General features: G+C 41.0%; 2 protein-coding genes across 2 annotated transcripts in view; both read left to right on the top strand.

Moving 5' to 3' along the window:
* The first annotated feature begins 307 nt into the window (after window positions 1–307).
* On the top strand, window positions 308–4,645 carry sfrp2 (secreted frizzled-related protein 2). Its single transcript, XM_012873846.3, has 3 exons — window positions 308–902; window positions 1,120–1,200; window positions 3,131–4,645. Exons 1-3 carry the CDS (start codon window positions 401–403, stop codon window positions 3,433–3,435), a joined length of 888 nt encoding a protein of 295 aa, XP_012729300.2. The 5' UTR covers window positions 308–400; the 3' UTR covers window positions 3,436–4,645.
* A 5,716-nt stretch (window positions 4,646–10,361) lies between these two features.
* tnip2 (TNFAIP3 interacting protein 2) overlaps window positions 10,362–14,770 on the top strand; it is a 5,370-nt gene continuing 961 nt past the window's right edge. The window contains exons 1-5 of the mRNA XM_012873845.3: window positions 10,362–11,577; window positions 13,233–13,538; window positions 13,629–13,718; window positions 13,827–14,090; window positions 14,206–14,322. Coding sequence (XP_012729299.1) covers window positions 11,257–11,577; window positions 13,233–13,538; window positions 13,629–13,718; window positions 13,827–14,090; window positions 14,206–14,322 — 1,098 coding nt within the window. The 5' untranslated portion in view covers window positions 10,362–11,256. The remainder of the gene's footprint in view (window positions 11,578–13,232; window positions 13,539–13,628; window positions 13,719–13,826; window positions 14,091–14,205; window positions 14,323–14,770) is intronic.

The raw sequence follows: 14,770 nt of genomic DNA, 5'->3' as shown, positions 1-14,770 counted from the left end.
GTGTATGTCTGCTGATTGGAGCGTAATGAGGAAAGCCAGTCAGACAGATTTTGTTATTATTCCATGAGAGGCAGGAGGCTGGAAATAAAAGAGAAACTGTCAAGGAAACGGCTGGTGATAAAATACTGGGCCACAATTAGACGTCATTATGACTCTGAGAGCAGGAGGTGAGCTACGGCTCGGGGTTCTCTTTGCCTGAGAAGACAAATCTGCCTGCAGTGCTCGCTTGACATCAAGAAAGCAGTTTTGTTGAACAGAAAATGTATTTAAGCACAGACTCCTCCCAGATGTCTGGAAGAAAACCTCCAGTGAGCAGCAGGAGCTGCTCACTGACAGATGGTTCCTCTACACAACATATAGCCCTGCAGAAGCCTGAAGAACTTTACACCAGAGACCCAAAATGAGAGCCTTTATTTCAGTCGTGACCCTTTTGTGGGGGATAGCAATACCCTGCATGGATGCCATCCACGGATTGTACAGCCTCGGCCAGCATGATCTATTCCACAAGAAAAACAGCTGCAAGCTGATTCCTGAAAACCTCCTCCTCTGCAACGACATAGAATACACGGAGATGCGCCTCCCGAACCTGCTCGGACACGAAACCATGAACGAGGTCCTGCAGCAAGCTTCGTCCTGGACCCCCCTGGTTCAGAAGCAGTGCCATCCCGACACGAAGAAGTTCCTCTGCTCTCTTTTCGCTCCCGTCTGTCTGGACGACCTGGACGAGCCCATCCAGCCGTGCAGGTCGCTGTGCGAAAGCGTCAGGCACGGCTGCGGGCCCGTTATGCTGGCGTTCGGGTACCCGTGGCCAGAGATGCTGGACTGCAACCGCTTCCCACCCGACAACGATCTGTGCATACCGCCTGCAAGCATTGAGAACATCGTCCCTGTCACAAAAGAGGGTAAGGAGCTGTAGAGCTCTATTTATTTTGATCCATGTCTTGTGCGTAAAGGTGCATTTACGCATACGCACGTAATGGCATGTACACGCGGCCATGCTGGATTAATCTGTAATCTCCACTTCACAGTCAGAAATATACATCTGCGTCCTACATCAGTAAATTTCCTGTTCAGTTCTGGCAAATGTCGCAAAGTTAATGGTTTCAAATTCTCTTTTAGTGCCCAGGGTGTGTGACGCTTGCAAAGAAACAGAAGAGAATGACAACGAAATTGTTGACAGCCTGTGCAAGAATGATTTCGGTAAGTGCTCCGGCTTTATTAGTCCTCGGGGTGAACTGCAGAGATCCCAAGAGGTCATCAGATGTGGTTTCCAGAAATGCAAGGCAGCCCTTGGAGTAACTTTAACCGCTGAATGCCAGCCACTTACGGGAAGCTCTTCAAAAGTGTACATTTGACCCAGATGTCTCGTGCATTATGGGGTTTATGTTTCTCATATGGCTTTACATCTCGTCTTTTTAAAAAAGTGATTTTTTTCAGCACACACAACAAAGGAAAAACTGTGAAAACTATACTTCATATGGGAAAGTGTTTTAAATCCCTCATTTTTCTATAAGCACTCCCTTTGAACAATACAATCCTGGTCTTGGACTCTTAGATTGGGAAAACTTTTGGTGACTTTTTATGTATGTCTGATTAGAGCACAAAAAGTGATTATACTCCAAAACAGCTTCGTTATGTATATTCACTTATGTTGCTTTGTAGAGACGCACCAATCAGACTTTTTTCCTGGCCGGTACAGATTTCTGGAGCTGGAATCTATAAAAGAATTTTAAAAATTGAGCTGAAGATCCCATGGCAGTTTTCAATCCAGCAGAAAACGTGGGAAATGTAAAAGACAACAATGTAGAGAGAACTTCGTTTTGATGCATTCACTAAATAAATAAATATTGTATTTGACTTTGCCAGAAGCCAATCACAGACTGACTTAGTGGTTTACTGCTTGGCTGGGTTAAAAATGTTTTGATTTTAGTTGGCCAACAACAAAGTAAGGTTCATTGGCTCAGAAATGCTTGTCTTGGTCGTTTTATTCTCATTACCTCTCTGATTCGACAGTACATTAAAAAAGGTGTTTTCCACCTTAAAGATTTCTTCTGTTTTAGCCTTTTTGTCACGTTAAAATATTTCAGATAAAAAAACAAAAGGTTTTAATAATAAATAAAACCAACTCAAGCCGTTTTCAAACAAGGGGAGAAAGGCTATCCAAATCAATCTGGCCTTATTTGGAAAAAGCTTTTGCCCCTAAACCTAACAGCTAACAACTTAAGTATTAAGTAATTTCCTTCTGGGATTATTAAAGTATGTCTGATTCTGATTCTGATTCTGAAGTATTTAAGGTCCTGACCAGCATTTCCTTCAAAATCAAGACCTTACTTGAACTAGGCCAATGTGAAACCTTGATTTTATGTTTTCAGCTTGTCAGCGGAGGACTAGCTGGGGTGCTTCAGGTCATTGTCCTGCGTCAGAACCCAAATGTGCTTCAGCTCAAGCTCATAAACTGATGGCCTAATGTCCTCCTTTAGGATTTTCCCGTTGAGCAGCATTCATGATTCCAACGACAGCTACAGCAAGTCGCTCAGGTCCGGAAACACCAAAGGAGCCAAAGACCATGACATTTCTAGTGAAAAGTTAGACTGTAGGTGTGATCTTCCTCTGAGAAGAGGAAGATCACACCTACAGAATATTCTCTTTGTGGATGTTGGCTTTCGCTGCTTTGAAACCCTTTCCAGACTGATAGATGTCCAGGACTTTGTTTTAGTTTTCTTCGGCCTGATGTGTTGCTTTTTGAGACCTTTTAACCTACTTTTAACCTGTCTATGTAATTTCTTGATTCTACAGGTCAGAAAGTAATCAAACATGCGTGTGGTTGTTTAACTGAACCGGAACATGAAGTTAATCACAGTCAGTCTATGATGAAGGGGGCAACTCTATTTAAAGACAAACATTTGGTTTGATTTTCTTTCCCCTAATACATGAAATCACCATTTAAAAACAGCTCTTGTTCTGTTTTGGACCATTTCTACTCTGGCTATCTGTCAGATAACGGCATTTGTTTGATGACCTGATACTTTTAAGTGTGGCAACGAAGCAAAGAAAAAAGAAATCTGAGAACTGGCAAATACTTTTTTAAATTCTTGATCTCTCTTTCTTTTTTCTCTGCATGCATCTCTAGCTCTGAAAATCAAAGTCAAGGAGCTCTCCTACATCAACGGCGACACCAAAATAGTGCCGGACACCAAGAGTAAGACCATTTACATGATGAACGGCGTGACGGAGCGTGACCTGCGGAAGACGGCGCTGTGGCTGAAGGACGGACTGCGGTGCATCTGTGAGGAGATGAACAACATCAGCAGCCCCTACTTGGTCATGGGCCAGAAGATGGATGGCCATCTGGTCATCACCTCGCTGAAGCGCTGGCAGAAAGGACAGCGTGAGTTCAAGAGGATTTCACGCAGCATTCGTAAGATGCAGTGCTAGGAAAGAAAGCGGCACATCGGAGCTGAAGATCATGTTTAGCTGAGGTTCTTCTGTCAGGCTGACGTGTTTTTAGGTTCGATTTGGATGCTCTGAGTACAGCTTTGTCCAAGTCCTCAGAAACTACAAATGCCAGAATCCTCCGGTCTTTTGTTTTTCTAATAGATGATAAATTGTGTTTTATTGGGCTTTATTCAGTTTCAATTATATGTGATGTGGGAGGAAGACCGTGTTTATTAAAAACTGTTCCATCAACCTTTTTTTTAATTAAGTTAAACTCGTTTTAAAATGAACAAGTGCCTCCTAGTGGACAGTTGTGAAATGTCAGGCTTTCCATAAAGAGGGAGCTTTTCCATCCCTTCCTAGTCAATGTAAATAAAACTCAGATTGTGTTTAAGGTGGAGCAGCATAATGTATCACATGATTGGAGTGAAAACTGCATTGGGGTTTTGAGTCTAGCATTAAAAATTAAGTATTAGCCGATATGGCTGCATCCTTCTGTTTTTTTAATGTGACTATTGTTCAAGATCGGCAAAAGTATTTTTTATCATCTAAAATTAAAGTAAAGTGATGGAATTGCCCAAATGTATAAAAGCAAATTGGAAATGTATTTCTATGTAATGTTTCTTCAGCCTTTTCAGAGGTCTTTCAGCATTAATGCCAGATACATCAGAGCAGGATTAATTTTGCATGATGCACACTGAATAAAAGTGGGATCTTTGTGTGTGTTCACAGTGGGGTGTTTAGACAGCATTTGTACTTTTATATATTCCCTGTATTTTCTCAAGTAATTACGAGAGATAGCTGGCTATATTCTCTTCCTGTTCACCCCTGTAATAATATTAGTGGGCTGTTTTTTTTTTTTATGTGAGCAACTGTCCCCTTCTCTGTCAGCCTCAGATAAAACTATTTTTCTACTCCAGGGCAGATTTTTCATGTACTTTATTGTTTGGTTGCTAACTTTTGGATTTACATTGTCTCCACCAATTAGTCTGACCACAGTTATTAGTGTTTCTGAAAGCAGTAAAGTAGGAGGTTGTTACATGTTTAGATTCTAAAGCATTTCTTTGAAGGTCTCACAATGTAAATACACATTATTGTCCCACAGTAGTGCTAAGTGTTTAGCTAGTAGCTGTTTAACATGTTTAAATTGGTCAATTTGTTGCCTGTGTGGATGGATGTTCAGAATAAAACTCGAATGTTTTTAGTCAAAGTTCTTTGGGCGTCTGTGGAAAAAGGATCTAGATTTCCTGAACTAGTGGTGGAACACCGCCCTCTAGTGGAGTGAAGTGGTTAATCGTCTAATGTGGCGGTTTTTTGAAGCCCTTAAATAATGAAGATTCCAAAAATTACCTTGAATTTTTTTATTACCAATTTTAATCCTCCTGATCGTTTTTGTCTCTGTGTAAAATGGAGCCTTTAACAAATTAATACTAAAGGATGCCTTGCAGTCACATGCAACAACATGAAAAAATAGGGTTCTGTATTATTATTATTATTATTATTATTATTATTATTATTATTATTATTATTATTATTATTATTATTATTATTATTATTATTATTATTATTATAAACCAAGCATTTTAACTTACTTATAATAGAGAAATGCTTAGAAAATATACAGAATAAAACAGCAAAAGGATGTGGTGCTGTTGTTGCTAATATACTTCATGTTTTTCATATTTTTGTGAGAAAACATAACAAATTTTGTTATTAAAATTAGTAATAGTACTACCACTAATACTAGTAATCTCATACTGAGATAATTATTGTTTTTAAATTATCTTTCTTTTGATAAATGAATCGACATGTTTGTTTCTCCTTCTTGTTCCAGTCAATGTAAATAAAAATCAAATTGTATTTAAGGTGGAGCAGCATAATGTATCACATGACTAGAGTGCAAACTGTGTTGGGTTTTTGAGTCTAGCATTAAAGATTATAAAAATGATTAGCAGATATGGCTGTATCCTCCTGAGAGGCGGGGATAATCCAACTTTGGCATTTGTATTGTTACTATTGTTCAAGTGCTGCCAGAATATTTTTTACCCTTAGTGATTATGATCTAAAATTACATTTAAAAACAACTTTGCAGCTTGAGGTGATGGAAGTACCCAAACATATAAAAGCAAATTGGAAATATATTTCTACGTAATGTTTGTTTGCTGCATATACTGCATATTTTAAACATTTAGGGTGGATTTTGACCTATATTTTGTTTTAGCTAAGTCTTTAGGCATAAGGACAAAATGTTTGTTAGGTTGCTCTGAAAGCCTCATATGTCGTGTTGGCACACTTTTTCACACTGTTAGACAAACCTCTGAGAGCTCTAATCACATGACTGAAGGTATGAAATGATGTCAAATTAGAAAATGTGATAAAAGACAATGCTATGAAGATTTAAAGCACCCACTACCGGATCAGAATGCCCTACATGGAAGTGAAAAAAAGGGACTCTGAATCCAGAATGGTTTGGAAAAACAGTGGTTTGATGTTGGTCAATATTTCCCCTGGTGTTTTTTTTTTTTTTTTTTTTAAGATTTCACACCTTGATTCGTGCTTTCACATGACTGTCATTTGATTACAACACTCACCTCAAAAGAAGCCACTGTTACTATGTGTCTGACCTAGGAATACCTGGGACTCCCCGCTGGCCAGTGGGTCTGATTAACCTCTTGGATGAATGTCAGAAAAGAATTGAGCACTCCTACGGTCTAGACAGTAGTTTCACTTTGATCAGATGCGTTCATTGTTCTGGCAGTCCACCATCAGGGAAACCATGTGAGCTTTCCCAGTGACCTACCCAAGGACACATATTAGCCAACACATAGTCTGTGAAATTTCTTAGAATGTCACAATATGTCTTGATATTTTCAGTATGAGTACACAAAATGTTCCCGCGTCTGTCGCCCTAAGCATCTACTCGCATTCAGAATCTATCAATGTACGTTTTACATTGGGCTGATGGCACTGAAGGCTCTAAATCTGTGAGATCGTGGCGATTTATGTCTGCTGTTGTTGCCGTACTTGACTTTGACCACAACCCAGAATGTGCATTTTAAAAATGTCAACCTCGATCACATGAATGTGACACCTAAACGCAAACCCACGGTGAGTGAAAGTGAAGTAGGAAAAGTAACGACTTTAGAAAGTGCTGATTCACGTGGAAGTCAGCCCATGATAATGATCCTATTAATGATACCACCCACTCCTACCTTCTAAATACTTTTTTATTTATTTTTAGGAAGTTAAAGTGGTGGGTTGTTTACTGCTTTACGTAATACGAAATCTAATAATGTCAGGATAGTTCAAGAATGATACATGGTGGATTTTTAAATGGCATTTTACAGCTAGATTTTCCCGTGTTTTATACGCAAACACGCAGAGCTTGTGGAAAACGTTAAGCTAAATATGTTTTACTCCTGTTACATTGCCTTGCGCTGTAAAAGGGTATTCACACTGCCCGAAGCTTTCACATGCTGTGACATTACAAACACAAACTTTGTTGTAGTTTTTATCTGGATTATATGTTATAGATGTACATATAATTGCATTTTTTTAGTGAATTGTAATTTTTGTTTTAAATAAATGTCTGGAAAAAGGGCCGTGCCTTTGTTTTCAGCCGCTCTGAGTCAATACTTTATGTACCTTGTGCACATTTTTAGGCTTTGATGTTAAAGTGGCTCAGATAGAGAGGATGGAGAGCATCCACAAGTGTCCTAATGTCAAGCTTTCCCACAGATTCTCCAATGGGTTTCTGGCTCAGACTTTGACTGGGCCATTTTTTTAACACATGAATGTGCTTTGATCCAAATCATTTGGACGATTAACTTCAGTCTATTGAACGTTCTCAACTCACGCGCGCGAACAGGTTTACTTCCTTTTTTTTTTTTTTTTTTTTTCCCAGTGTCCTGTCTAGCAATGTGGCAATAAAAATTGATATCTTAATGCCAAATAGAGCTCGACAGATTTTACTTTCACAAGTGGAGCAAACAGCTTTCGCCATAATGCTCCGCTTGATTTGTGCGTGTAAATAGCTTTATTGTGATTCCTGCAGGGAGAATTTCAAATTATATGGACACTACAATGGGAAAGTAGGAGAGTAAAAGAAAAACAAGAAGAGAAAAAAAAGAGAAAGAAGAGGTGAAAGAAAGAAGAGATAAAAGGAAGAGAATGATAAAACTTCCTCTGTCTGCTCCATCACCTGGTAAGAGACACAAAAAGAACAGCACAACCAACAGACATAAAGCAACAGATACAATCGTGTAACACCTTGATACCATTGCTAAATCATATGTATTATTATTTAAGCTGACATGTGTAATGTGATACCTAAAAAAAAAAGGTAAAAGAAAGTAAATAAATTATAGCCTTTCTGTATATAAGTGAACATTTAATACCTGGGACCCAGCACCTGTGGGAGATTGTGAGAGTGCACTAGTTTAGTTGAAAATTATCCAGAAGGAAATGGAACAGGTTTACTTCCAGCGTTGTTGTATTTAGTGCCATCCAATCGCTGATCAGGGGTCACACAGCGGCTGTTGCCTTGCAGCAACGAAGGTCCTCGATTTGAATACCAGCCTGGGATCTTTCCACGTACAGTCATCAAGTTCTCCCTGTGCATGCGGGGGTTCTCTCATGGTACTCTAGCTTCCTCCCACAGTCTACAAATATGACTGTTAGGTTAATTGGTCTCACTAAAGTGCCACTTTGGTATGAATATCTCTGTGTTGCCCTGTGATGGTCTGGCAACCTGTCCCGGGTGTACCACTGCCTCCTGTCATCCAATGACCGCTGGAAAGAGGCACCAGCCCCACCAGGACACTGCACAGATAAGCGGGTCTATCCAATGGATGGATGGATGCGCTTATCAACTGCAACCATCTCTGCTGCAGAAAAGATCCCCACAGCGCGATGATGCCACCACCGATGGCCACTTGTCTGCAAGGCTGCAGTTCTGCCACTGGTTGCATAAGATAAGATTTTAGGGGGGGGGGGGGCTGAATAGATATGCACGCCGCACCTTTCAGATTGTTTCTGCTCATGAATTTGAACAAATTCACTGCGTCTGCAGTGAAGCGGGCGCTGTACCGGTCTGTCGTGGTGAAGAGGGAGCTGAGTCCAAAGGGCGAAGCTCTCGATTTACCGGTCGATCTACGTTCCTACCCTCATCTATGGTCACGAGCTTTGGGTCGTGACCAAAAGAACGAGATCCCGGATACAAGCGGCCGAAATGAGTTTTCTCCGTAGTGTGTCTGGGCTCTCCCTTAGAGATAGGCTGAGGAGCTCAGTCATCCGGGGAGGACTCAGAGTAGAGCCGCTGCTCCTCCACGTCGAGAGGAGCCAGTTGAGGTGGCTCGGGCATCTGGTCAGGATGCCTCCTGGACGCCTCCCTGGTGAGGTGTTCCGGGCACGTCCCACCGGGAGGAGGCCCAGGGGAAGACCCAGGACACGCTGGAGGGACTATGTCTCTCTGCTGGCCTGGGAACGCCTTGGGGTTCCTCCTGAGGAGCTGGCCCAAGTGGCTGGGGAGAGGGACGTCTGGGCCTCCCTACTGAAGCTGCTACCCCCGCGACCCGACCCCGGATAAGCGGAAGAGGATGGATGGATGGATGGAGTTTTGGTTGTAACAAAAAATGCTTAAGGGGTGTGATTACTTTTGGCAGGCATTGTGCTGTTACTATTAATAACAAGTCTCAGGTACAATCTATCCCTGGTACTACAGAGCATGAGGTAATACGTGAGATAGGAATACTATAAAGGCTGAATGGATAGAAGACAGCAGTAAAAGCAGAGTATCGTCAGGTCATATTCACTGGAATGTAGGTAAAACTCCATGAATCATAAATCAGCGAGAATCATAAAGAATTATGCAAAACTCGGCTCTGCGTCATGTAGTCAGTGATTAACCGCCACTGGCAAAGCCCTGGCTGCGCAATTCGCCAAATATTTCAATTACATAATGACCGAGACAACCGTCCGATGCGTTCACCGCTGTGGGAAATCCGAAAAGAGAACAAAAAGGGCTGGAACCTGGAAAGAATGTGCTATAAAATCGGACTTCCCTGGCCTGGCGTGATTTCATTTCAACGAGTGAGAGAGTGGCAACCCGGCAATTTACCCTGCGAGACCGGGGCATTTGCAGGAATATTGTTTTATACACCGATCTGTCTGCTGAAAGCCCCACTGACACTCTGACAGCAGGAATATCAGCACAAATTCAGACTTATTTCATACAATAAAGCGTCTCAGGACATTAAATTATCGTCAAAAGGTTTAATTGTTTCAGTTATCGGATTGAAGAAGTGATCGTCACATATTCATTACAATCAGAGATATATAACCCAAGTCTTTATTTTAGGGCTGGGTATCGATTCAAAGTTCAAGAATCGATTCTTTTAGATGGCTGGTATTAAATTAATTTTCTTAGCTGTTACCTGAATGGCATGACTGTGTACTTATGAAACATATTGATACTAGTATTATATTAATATTCAACAGCAAATTAATAAAGTAATGGTAGTTATAAAATATCCACCCCCCGGAGTGGAGTGTAAGATGGAAATGCTGGCTCTCATGTTTAAGTTCACAGTGGAAAATGCATTTTTTTCTTGGTTATATGAATCAATCTTTAGGAATTAATATGAGAATCTATTCCTAATTGGACAATCGTTTCTTTTTTTTTTCATTTTGATGCTTTATTTCTGTTCATTTTGATGGTTATGGCTTTGATCTAGTGAAAACACACAGCCCAGATGTGTCTGGGTGTAAAGCACAGACACCAGGTGCAGTCCACACTTTGTGAATCTCCCCCAAACTATCCAATGGCCTGGCCAGACACCATTTTCTAACACACTTTTTTCCTTCCACTCAACTTACCATTAATGAATGTTTGTGTAAAGCTTTGTTTTAGCAACAACCTTTCGTGGCTTATCTCCCCTGCAGAAGGCGTCAATAACTGTCTCCTTTCAACAAATTCTCCCACCTGAGCTGCGGATCTCTGCAGCTCCCCCCAATGAGTTAAAACAACTATTTAATAAATGCCCAAACTTGCTGGCCTGTCAGTAGAACAGCATTTAAGGCTGCAGCATCATCATGCAGACTTAATAGCAGTCTATGCTTGTTGAGGCCATAACATGACCAAAGCACAACAGTTCCGCGTAAAATAATGTTTTAATTGTTCCAGGGTAATTAAATGATCTGATAGACTGACTTGTAGCTCTTCGTTGGCTGCTTGATGAATAGTGCTCAATAAATACTCAAAAATATATTCATCTGCGTGAAATCAATTACTGATATAAACTGATTTGACATTTGATTTTTCTAATCCGTTTAGGTGAGCCAGCATAACAGAAGCAGAGAGCCGTTTTATGCCGAGCGAGCGTGCGAGAGCTCAAATTTACGACGGCTTTGAAGGCAGCGTGCGCGCTTCCTTTTTCGGTCGAAGAAGCGCACTTCTGGCAGAAAGAAAAGAAAAAAAAGTTTAATGCGCATTTCTTAGGTTAACAATTATCTTCGCTTTTTAATACTATGTCGCTGGGCTTTGAAAGGTGGCAACAAGGCAGACAGGCAGGCTGGGCTCCGTTTTGACGACGCTCAAAAAAAAAAAAAAAAAAAAAAAAAAAAAAAACTCCGCGGGGAAGTTCCCCAGGAAATCCCCGTCCGGGGATATTATTCTCGAGGCTGATGCGCCAAATCTCCGGTAGAATTTACCTCCTCGGCGCACTTCTGAGAGACACGGGGTGAGGAGGCAGAGGCGTCAAATGCTGGAGGATTATTATTAAAAAGAGGCGATCGGTGTGTTGAATCTGCTAAAAGTCCGCCATGGATAGCGCCAGCATGAGCTCGGAGGGCGACGCGCTGCTGAGGGAGAGGACGCGCAGCTACGGCGTGCTGAACACCCTGTATCATGAGACCAGGGGGGAGATGGAGCTCCTGGGCAGGCAGATCTGCCTGAAGGACAACATTATCGCCGACCTTAAGGCCAGGCTGGCCAGACATGAACGGATCTACATGACGATGGGGGACGACGAGCCTGTGGTCGTCGGTCCGTCCAACTCGTTGGTGGAGAGCCTGCTGGCAGAGATCTGCAAGCTGAAGCAGAAGAGAAACGACACGGAGCTCAAGGCAGCCCGACAAGCAGAGGTAAAAAGAAATAAAAGAAATTAAAATTAAAAAGGTTTAAATGTGAGAAATCCCTTTATTTGAAACAGTTGAACACATTTGGAACAGAATCACCGGGAACACAAACTTGGCAGATAGTTTAACGCCATCATGGGAATAAAGGATTGTTTTCTTTCACCGGTTCTAGAATAAAGATCATTTACAGGGGCGTCGCTAGAATAAAGCTGCACTGGGGCACAAGATCTGCAGAATCATACAATAGATAAAAGTGTCGACCAGAATGTTAATTTAGATTTATAAACGTAATAAAAATAATAATTTTTTTATTAAAAAAAAAAGCAGAGTACTTACTATAGCTTAACGATATTATCACATTCTGACAACATTCCTGTATATGAATAGAGTCTGGACCTAAATTTCCACATGTTTTCTGACACTTTTCTCGTTTTATCGAGGCGTAATTTTAAGCGATGTCTTTGGAAGAGATTGATCACTAAAGTTTTAACAGATATACTCACAACTGCCAAGAATGGTCCACAATCTCAGAATGATTTTAGGAGAAAAAGTAAAAGAAAAAAGTTACAATTTTTATTTGTTTTTGGGAAACGGTGTATATGAGGACAGAGTAAAGCTGATCTGGAGCAAAAGATCTAATGAGAAACATTTGTTTTATAAAATGATTATTGACTTTTATATAAATATATGTATTTAAACCAGCCACATCTATCTGCGTCTGTTTCCAACACCAGCTCACATTAGGGATGTGAAGTTATCGTATCGTTTATCGGTATCAGGGGGGAAAGTATTGTGATAAAAAAATTGTCATTCATAGCATCCATAATAAATAGTATTATGTAATTATAGGTAAGTTGTATTGTCATTTAGACTTTTAAATAGTTTTTATCGTAATGTTTTATCATTAATGCAATAATTATCACAAAATATTGTGATCAGTTTTTAAGTCCACAGCCCAATTTCTTTGTGCTGCTGGAGGTCTGAAAACCCTTCTTTTTTTCCATTTTGACCAATTGTCAAAATAATGAAAATACAATTTGACCTATTAGCTGCAAATAAGAGCTCAAAAAGATAATGGTTCTATTTCGAAGACGAGATTAATTTATAGATTAAAACAAAAATATTTGAATTTTACTCAGACACACATTTAAACAGTAAAATCAGAGAAACGTTTGGCATTTTGACCAACTTACCTCAGTTTTAACATGTATTTGCAACATTTAAGTATATTTTTCAATCAAACAATTTTAAATATAACTAGCTTCTGCACAATTCTTGAGTCTTTCTTCATTCCTTTTCATTTTCCCTAGAAACAGTCAGATGTCCTTAGATTCTTTTGAAGTGGCTCTTAATCCGTATTTTTGTAGAGATTCATGATGTTATGTTGAAATTTAATGACTCAATAGGGCACAGTATGTCCTGAGACACATGCCCCAGTAGAATGGGTCTGTTACAAGTATTAATATGAAAAGAATGGCTCTTTTAATAGAATTAGGAAACAGAACTAGACATTTTCAAGTAAAACTTGAAAAGCAAAGCTTCTACTATAAAGAATTGAAGTAAATTATTACATTTGGATTGTTTCTAAACTAAATCAGAAACATTTTACACATATGAACTTATAATGACCACTGTTGTCTTCCTCATTTTCCTTCGCCTAGGAGATCCAGAGGCTTAATTCACAAGTTAGGGACAAAGACACAGAGCTGGAGAGGATCCGGTGTCAGCCGGACCACGAGAAGGACCAGGAGATCCAGAGGCTGCGGGCGGCCCTGGAGGAGAGGGAGCGGACCGAGGCCACCCGCACCGTCCTCTGCTCGTCGCTGGCCGAGGAGGCCGACCATCTGCGCGGCCAGCTCGGAGCGACCGTCAAGGTGTGCCAGGACCTCCTGTCCAGGCTGGAGAAGGAGCGGAAGGGGACAGGAGGAGAAGTGGAGGAGCTGACCCAGCAGCAGAACGCCAAGGAGGTGTGTGTTCGAGGCTCCCCCAGTTGTGTCCACAGTTCGGTTTTTTTTTTTTGTTTTTCGCACCATTTTAATCGAAACCTTTTTTTACAGACACCAGACGTCTCGGACTTGAATGCTGCTAAATCCCTAGTCCGCCAGCTCCAGGAAGAAAACCAGCAACTGAAGCAGCGCGTAGCTTATGTGAGTCTCGGCTTAGTGTCCGACTGAAATCCAACATTAGCCCGAATATTTACACACATACAACCCAGCACCGGATCGCAAGGTAAAACTTTGCCTTTCTGTTTGCAGGTGCAGGATCTAAACTCCCAGTGGCAGAAGTACGACTCGAGCAGGGAGGAATACATCCGGGCCTTGTGCCAGAGACTGAAGGAGAGCTCTGGGCAGGGCCTCATGCCGGGGATGGGCTCCATCAGGACAGGGATCCTCCATCAGGAGATTTCCAGGCTCAACTCCTTGCTGGAAGAGAAAATCAGGGAGTGCGCAAGGTTAGACAGAGAAGTGGAGGACGCGAGGAGGCAAGGGCATGAGCGAATCCAGACACTGGAGCAGCAGGTGGGTTTCCGCGCTCTGCTGAACGATGCTAAAACCACACGGGTTCACTAAATATGACTTTGCTTTAATTAGGTGCCTGAAAATAGGGAATAATGGTCCTGTTTTCCTCTTCTAGGTCCTCATCTACACAGAAGACTTCAAGTCGGAGCGTGCCGACAGAGAGCGGGCTCAGGGTCAGATTGCGGACCTGAAAGAGCAGATTTCTCAGTTAAAGCAGCAGCTGCACAAACAGGTGAGATGGCTACCCTTACATTGGACAGACAGTGAGCTGATTAGCTGCTTAGGACCCTAAAACCAACAGGAACACAAGGCACCTTTACAAAACTGCACATATTTTTTCTTATTAAGATGTAATCATGCAAAACCAAGCTAACTTGATATTTAAATGGCAGTTTAGTCAGACTCTAAAGACATTTTTTAGTCACTCTTTTGTTTTTTAATAGCTTCATCTTATAGAAATACACCTTTCTGCATGGTAGGAAGGACAAATTCCTGAGGCGAGTGTTATATTAGATATATGTATAAATCTATTAGCATGGATGAAACAATTTCATTCAACCGAGAAGTTTGTTTCTGATAGAAAACAAACGGCCATCTCTTCAAATATAAAAAAAAAATTATCTTTGAAAATTGCATGCTGAGTATTATATATCACATTCTCAATAATATAATTTTGTTTT

This window comes from Fundulus heteroclitus, chromosome 5 (genome assembly GCF_011125445.2).
Source record: "Fundulus heteroclitus isolate FHET01 chromosome 5, MU-UCD_Fhet_4.1, whole genome shotgun sequence".
Lineage (NCBI taxonomy): Eukaryota > Metazoa > Chordata > Actinopteri > Cyprinodontiformes > Fundulidae > Fundulus > Fundulus heteroclitus.
This window is presented reverse-complemented; position numbering and strand designations above follow the sequence as displayed.